Source organism: Lethenteron reissneri, chromosome 66 (genome assembly GCF_015708825.2).
Source record: "Lethenteron reissneri isolate LAM-NWPU_2019-01 chromosome 66, ASM1570882v1, whole genome shotgun sequence".
Taxonomy (NCBI): Eukaryota; Metazoa; Chordata; class Hyperoartia; order Petromyzontiformes; family Petromyzontidae; genus Lethenteron; species Lethenteron reissneri.
Window position 1 is genome coordinate 8116590 of NC_083844.1, and position 8018 is coordinate 8124607.

General features: G+C 48.6%; 1 protein-coding gene across 1 annotated transcript; it reads left to right on the top strand.

Moving 5' to 3' along the window:
• The first annotated feature begins 350 nt into the window (after nt 1-350).
• Nucleotides 351-7114, top strand: LOC133359956 (potassium voltage-gated channel subfamily A member 3-like). The gene has a single exon (XM_061578521.1). The coding sequence runs from the start codon at nt 2231-2233 to the stop codon at nt 3815-3817; it is 1587 nt and encodes a 528-aa protein (XP_061434505.1). The 5' UTR covers nt 351-2230; the 3' UTR covers nt 3818-7114.
• Nucleotides 7115-8018: the final 904 nt, after the last annotated feature.

Consider the following 8018-nt stretch of genomic DNA (forward strand, 5'->3'; position numbering starts at 1 on the left):
CTTCAGCAGCATCAGCAGCAGCAGCATCTTCAGCATTATCATCAGCAGCATCATCAGCATCATTAGCAGCAGCAGCATCTTCAGCAGCATCATCATCAGCAGCAGCATCTTCAGCATCATCATCAGCAGCAGCGTTTGTCTGGGACCACCACCACCACCAGCAGCCCTGGGACGTGGATTTTGCTGCTTCTGCTCCTGACAAGTTTCTGTGCGTCAGGTCTAGTGACGAGGAAACTCCAGCATCCCCCCCCTCTACCCCCCTCTACCCCCCCCTCTACCCCCCCCCTCTACCCCCCCCCCCCTCTACCCCCCCTCTACCCCCCCCTGATCGAAGAAGAATCGATCGATTTTTGATATTTTTTGGGGGTGCGGGCCGGGACGGGGAGAACCGATTTTCTTTGCACGGAATTCAACTCGCGTCATCGCTGATGGACATCGTCAACAGACATCACCGATAGACTTTGTGGTGGTGTGGTGGTGGTGGTGGTGTGGTGGTGGTGGTGGTGTGGTAGTGGTGGTGGTAGTGGTGGTGGTTGTGGTGGTGCGGTGGTGGTGCGGTGTATTGGGGGGTTACTCGATGGGGGTGTAGGGGGGGTGGTGGGTCTGTCAGTCAGTCAGTGAGGTGCGATCAGAGGCAGGAGGAGGGAGTGAGTGAGTTTGTGGGTGAGTGAGCTAGTGAGTGAGTTAGCGAGTAAGTTAGTGGGTGAGTGAGTTAGTGAGTTGGTGAGTGAGTGGGTTGGTGAGTGAGTGAGTTTGTGGGTGAGTGAGCTAGTGAGTGAGTTATTGGTGAGTTGGTGGGTGAGTTTGTGGTGAGTGAGCTAGTGAGTGAGTTAGTGGGTGAGTTAGTGGGTGAGTTGGTGAGTGAGTTAGTGAGTTTGTGGTGAGTGAGTTAATGAGCGAGTGAGTTAGGGAGTGAGTGAGTGAGTAAAGTAGGGAGTGAGTGAGTTAGGGAGTGAGTGAATTAGGGAGTGAGTTAGGGAGTGAGTGAGTGAATTAGGGAGTGAGTTAGGGAGTGAGTGAGTAAAGTAGGGAGTGAGTGAATTAGGGAGTGAGTTAGGGAGTGAGTTAGGGAGTGAGTTAGGGAGTGAGTTAATGAGCGAGTGAGTTAGTGAGTGAGTAAAGTAGGGAGTGAGTGAGTTAGGGAGTGAGTGATTTAGGGAGTGAGTGAGTTAGGGAGTGAGTTAGTGTCCCTTTGAGCGAGTCACTGAGTGAGTTTGTGACATTGTGAGTGAGTCATTGAGTGAGTTAGTGACATTGTGAGTGAGTTAGTGACATTGCGACTGAGTCATTGAGTGAGTTAGTGGCATTGTGACTGAGTCATTGAGTGAGTTAGTGACATTGTGATTCAGTCATTGAGTGAGTTAGTAACATTGCGAGTGAGTTAGTGACATTGCGACTGAGTCATTGAGTGAGTTAGTGACATTGTGACTGAGTCATTGAGTGAGTTAGTGACATTGTGACTGAGTCATTGAGTGAGTTAGTGACATTGTGACTGAGTCAGCGAGTGAGTTAGTGACATTGCGACTGAGTCATTGAGTGAGTTAGTGGCATTGTGACTGAGTCATTGAGTGAGTTAGTGGCATTGTGACTGAGTCATTGAGTGAGTTAGTGATATTGCCAGTGAGTCATTGAGTGAGTTAGTGGCATTGTGACTGAGTCATTGAGTGAGTTAGTGGCATTGTGACTGAGTCATTGAGTGAGTTAGTGACATTGCCAGTGAGTCATTGAGTGAGTTAGTGACATTGTGACTGAGTCATTGAGTGAGTTAGTGACATTGCCAGTGAGTCATTGAGTGAGTTAGTGACATTGCCAGTGAGTCATTGAGTGAGTTAGTGACATTGCGAGTGAGTCATTGAGTGAGTTAGTGACATTGTGACTGAGTCATTGAGTGAGTTAGTGACATTGCGAGTGAGTCATCCGAGTGAGTTAGTGGCATTGTGACTGAGTCATTGAGTGAGTTAGTGACATTGCGAGTGAGTCATTGAGTGAGTTAGTGACATTGTGACTGAGTCATTGAGTAAGTTAGTGACATTGTGAGCGAGTCGTCGAGTGACTTAGTGACATTGTAACTTTGTCAAGTGAGTCGCTGACCGAGCCACTGCCTTTGTCAGTGATCCATTGAGCGAGCGAGTCACCCAGCGAGCGAGCGAGCGAGTCACCCGGCGAGCCAGCGGCTGATTCAGGAGTTTTCGTGGGCGGCCGCGGTCCGGCCGGCACTCTGGGGGGCAGCATGGCCGCGGACGATGCGACGAGTGACGAGCCGCTGAAAGCCGCGCTCAAGAACGGCGGCTGCTGCGGCGGCGGCGGCGGCGGCTGCAACTTCTTCGACCGCATCGTCATCAACGTCTCGGGCCTCCGCTTCGAGACGCAGCGCGCCACCTTGTCGCGCTTCCCGCGCACCCTCCTGGGCGACTCGCGCAAGCGCCGGCGGTACTTCGACGCCCGCAACAACGAGTACTTCTTCGACCGCAACCGCTCCAGCTTCGACTCGATCCTCTACTACTACCAGTCGGGCGGGCGGCTCAGGCGGCCCGACTCCGTGTCGGTGGACATCTTCGCCGAGGAGATCCGCTTCTACCAGCTGGGCGAGGGCGCGATGGCGAGGTTCCGTGACGACGAGGGGCTGGCCCGCGAGCCCGAGAAGCCGCTGCCGGCCGGCCGCCTCCAGCGCCAGGTGTGGCTCCTCTTCGAGTACCCCGAGAGCTCTTCGGCCGCCAAGGGCGTCGCGCTCATCTCCGTCGCCGTCGTCATCGCTTCCATTGTCGTCTTCTGCATGGAGACGCTGCCACGCTTCAGGGAGGCGCGGGAGGTGCCCGGCGTGGCCGTGCCCGCCGCCGCCGCCGCCGCCGTCACGGCCGCGCCCTCCAACGGCACGGGCGGGACGCCCCACCGGGCGGCCCGGGCGATGTTCACGGACCCCTTCTTCGTCGTCGAAGCCGTCTGCATCGTGTGGTTCACCTTCGAGCTGCTCGCGCGTTTCCTGTCGTCGCCGAGCAAGGCGACCTTCTTCAAGGGCCTCCTCAACGTCATCGACGTCGTCGCCATCGTCCCCTTCTTCGTCGCCCTCGCCACCGAACTCCTCGAGCTGCAGGGCGGGTCTCACCACGCGACGACCCTCGCCGTGTTCCGCGTCGTCCGGCTCGTGCGCGTCTTCCGCATCTTCAAGCTGTCGCGCCACTCCAAGGGCCTCCAGATCCTGGGGCAGACGCTCAAGGCCAGCCTCAAGGAGCTGGCGCTGCTCATCTTCTTTCTCTTCATCGGCGTCGTCATCTTCTCGAGCGCCGTCTACTTCGCCGAGGCGGACATCCCGCGCACGTCCTTCCGGAGCATCCCCGACGCCTTCTGGTGGGCCGTCGTCACCATGACCACGGTGGGCTACGGCGACATGTACCCCATCACGGTGGGCGGCAAGCTGGTGGGCTCGCTGTGCGCGCTCGCCGGCGTGCTCACAATCTCGCTGCCCGTGCCGGTCATCGTCAGCAACTTCAGTTACTTCTACCACCTGGGCAAGGCGCGCGAGGAGGACACCACGCTCTACTACACCGTGCCCGCAGCCGCCGGTGGGACAGCCGGCGGGACCGGCGCCGGCACCGGCACCGGGCAAGACTTGGCGACGGACTCCAAAAAGAAGGAGGGTAGGAGCCTCGCGGATTTGCTGGAGATCGGCGACATGTTCGTGGAGGGGGAGGACGGGGCGGCCGACAAGTCGAAGACGCGCCCGTCGGCGGGGGTCGAAGGGCGACGCAACAACAACAACGCCGGTACCGTCGTCGTCGCCACCACCGCCACCGTGGACTTTTGCCACACGGATGTGTGAGGGCTGCTACTGCCGCTGCTACTGCCGCTGCTACGGCCCCGGCTACTGGCCCGGCTGCTACCGCCCCGGCTGTTACCGCCGCTGCTACCGCCGCTGCTACGTGGCGACGGCCACCGGACATCCTCCGCGGTAAAGTCGCGTGACTTTACCGAAAGAACTAACTGCACCAGTGCTGTGCTAGTGACGAATTGGCATGTTCTGTTTACGTGACAACCCTTTACCAGTTGGCTGCGTCGGGTGGTGGTGGGTTTTAGTGAAACTTTCGTATATTTACGCACTCGAAACAACCCCCCCCCCCAAAAAAAACGCTCTGTTGTGGAGTTAAATGTTTCGGTCGACAACTGCGTGCGGGTTCGCGCCCCGGGTAACCGGAGCCTCGCCATTGTGACCTCGACGACGATGATGACGCTTTGGGGATCCACTTTACAACAACAACAACAACACAAGCAGCAGCGTACAAACAGCAGCGACTCGGTACGACTGTACGAAAGCTTCCTGTACAGATATTCGGCACGACTGCGCTGTAACCAAAACCCGCTGTGCCACCCGCCCCCAAAAAAAATGTCGCAGCAAGCAAAGAAAAGAAACGAGCGTGGCGTTAACGAGCGTGCAAAGAATAGCGTCACTACTGTACAAAAACTACTGTACACAAACGTGTCATTACTGTACAAAAACTATTGTACAAAAAACGAGTCACTACTGTGCAAAAACTACTGTACACAAACGTGTCTCTACTGTGCCGAAAACTACCGTACAAAGAACGACTCACTACTGTACCAAAACTACTGTACACAAACGTGTCACCGCTGTGCAAAAACTACTGTACAAAAAACGACTCACTACTGTACAAAAACTACTGTACACAAAGGTGTCACTACTGTTCAAAAACTACTGTACACAAATCGTGTCACTGCTGTGCAAAAACTACTGTACACAAACGTGTTACTACTGTTCAAAAACTACTGTACACAAATCGTGTCACTGCTGTGCAAAAACTACTGTACACAAACGTGTTACTACTGTTCAAAAACTACTGTACACAAATCGTGTCACTACTGTTCAAAATCTACTGTGCAAAAACGTGTTACTACTATGCAAAAAACGACAAAAAAACGCGTCACTACTATGCAAAAACGACTACAAGAACGTGTCACCACTGTGCCAAACTACTCAACAAAAAACGCGTCACTAATGTGCAAAAAAACACTGTAAAAAAAGTGGCACTGCTGTGGAAAAACTACGGTACAAACACTTGGAGCTATTGTGAAAAAAAACTACTGTCCACAAAACGACTCATTGCTGTGCAAAATCTACTGTGCAAAAACGTGTCACTACTATGGAAAAACTGCTGTACACAAAACGTGTCTCTACTATGGCAAAACTGCTGTACACAAAACGTGTCACTACTATGCAAAAAACGACTAAAAAACGTGTCACTACTGTGCAAAATCTACTGTGCAAAAACGTGTTACTACTATGGATAAACTGCTGTACACAAAACGTGTCACTACTATGCAAAAAACTACTAAAAAACGTGTCACTACTGTGCAAAATCTACTGTGCAAAAACGTGTTACTACTATGGAAAAACTGCTGTACACAAAACGTGTCACTACTATGCAAAAAACTACTAAAAAACGTGTCACTACTATGCAAAAACTACTGTGCAAAAACGTGTTACTACTATGGATAAACTGTTGTACACAAAACGTGTCACTACTATGCAAAAAACGACTAAAAAACGTGTCACTACTATGCAAAAACTACTGTGCAAAAACGTGTTACTACTATGGAAAAACTGCTGTACACAAAACGTGTCACTACTATGCAAAAAACTACTAAAAAACGTGTCACTACTGTGCAAAATCTACTGTGCAAAAACGTGTTGCTACTATGGATAAACTGCTGTACACAAAACGTGTCACTAATGTGAAAAAATTAACCCGTAAAAACAAAGTTTTTCACTATAAATCCTTTATATGCGTGGCGGCTAGAGTCTTCTCGTCCTCTGGCTTGAGATGGCTGCCACCTATGGGTCAGATGATTGCCTGCCACCATTAAGCAATTGGTAATTAAATATATATTAAAAAATCCTAAAAAGTGTAAAGTTATGGACATTTTTTTCACGAAAATTAATTGTCACGCACAACGAGTCTGTGTGCAAAATGTGTCAGCTCGATTGGATCACGGGAAGTGGGTTAAAAAACGACCGAAAGATTTGCATGGTCGTAAGCGCGCAAGCAAGCAAGTGAACTTAATATAAAGGATTTAAAATAAGTAAACCCGTAAAAACAAAGTTTTTCACTATAAATCCTTTATATGCGTGGCATCGGGGCGGCTCGAGTCCTCTCGTCCTCTGGCTTGAGATGGCTGCCACCTATGGGTCAGATTATTGCATTGCACCATTAAGCAATTGGTAATTAAATATTTTTTTTTCCCCTAAAATGTTGAAAATTTTTGACATTTTTTTTACTAAAATACATTGTCACGCACAACGAGTCTGTGTGCAAAATGTCAGCTCGATTGGATCACGGGAAGTGGGTTAAAAAACGACCGAAAGATTTGCACGGTCCTAAGCAAGCAAGCAAGCGAACTTAATATAAAGGATTTAAAAACCACTGTAAAAAAAAGTGGCTCTGCTGTGCAAAAACTACGGTACAAACACTTGTCGCTATTGTGAAAAAGACTACTACAAACATGTCACTACTGTGCCAAAACTACTGTCCACAAACTATACTAATAGGGTTATTCCCATTTTTTGGCAACAAAACTGACACCTTTTGCAATGAATTATGTCTACATTAACCACAATACTTGCAGTCAAATGCAAACAAAAACACAATACTCTGTTAATTTTTGATTTAAAGCTTTTGTGACTGCAGGGATTCATCTTCTTGGTTCTTTCGGTAAAGTCACGTAGAAGGGAAGTAATACAATAATAAAAATAAAACATAATAAAATAATTCTCACGACGTTTGCACACTGCACAAGAAATGTGTCAAAAACAAACAATAACTACCAGTTTACACTATGAGACATCCCCTTTACCAGTGGCAAAATATAGTAATAGATTTTTACCCTTTAAACTGGTACAAAACTGACGCCTTCATACAAGGCATCGTGTTTGCAATAACCGCAACACAAGCAGTCAAAATGCAAACAAAAAGAAACAACTCTGATAATGGCAAACATGACGCCATGTATAAAGATGTCGGTTTTGTTGCCAGATAAAAGGGTAAAAAAAACAATTATCATATTTTTTACTGGCAAATGAGGTTCCAATGGTGTAAATGCTTCACCCCGAGCTCTCGTACTCTGATAGTGCGCTGTCTTTGAGTTGTGTGCCTTTTGGCGTCATCTGGTCCAACACCAATAGAGACTAGGCTCTAAGGAAAGCTGTCTCGGGTGTGGACCAATCAACTTCAAGGACAGTGCATATCATTACCATCATCAGAGTTGTTTCTTTTTGTTTGCATTTTGACTGATTGTGTTGTGCTTATTGCAAACATGATGCCTTGAATAATGGTGTCAGTTTTGTACCAGTTTAATCGGTAAAAACCTACTACAACAACTATCAATTTAACACGAAGGTTTTCGCGACCAATATTATTCAAAATCAACGTTGACAAAAGACAAATAGTTCAAGCAGTGAACTATTTTGTCTTTTGTCAACGTGAAACTTTTTTTGCTGATTGTCCGTGTCGGGTGGTGGAGGGTTACGACACATTTATAAATAACGCGATCTCACCCCCCAAAAAACGTTGATTATAAACAAAAACTACCGCGCCCCCCCAAAATCTACGGAACGCAAAATCTTTGCCGCTCAAAAAGACCTGGCCAAACGTCTCTAACGCAAAGCGAGGACACTCCTGGACTCAACTTCCCTATGGAAGGCTCCCTTCGACGCAAGGGGATGGAAGAGAAGCTTCCAATGGCGCCCGTTCTGATGACACAAGGACGCAAGATTGGCGCGAAGTCTGCCGCACAAGAAGAAGTAGTGTATAGTGTATAGTAGTGTAGTGTATAGTAGTGTATAGTGTATACTGTATAGTAGTGTAGTGTATAGTAGTGTATAGTGTATAGTAGTGTAATGTATAGTAGTGAATAGTGTATAGTAGTGTAGTGTATAGTAGTGTATAGTGTATAGTAGTGTAGTGTATAGTAGTGTATAGTGTATAGTAGTGTAATGTATAAAAGTGTAT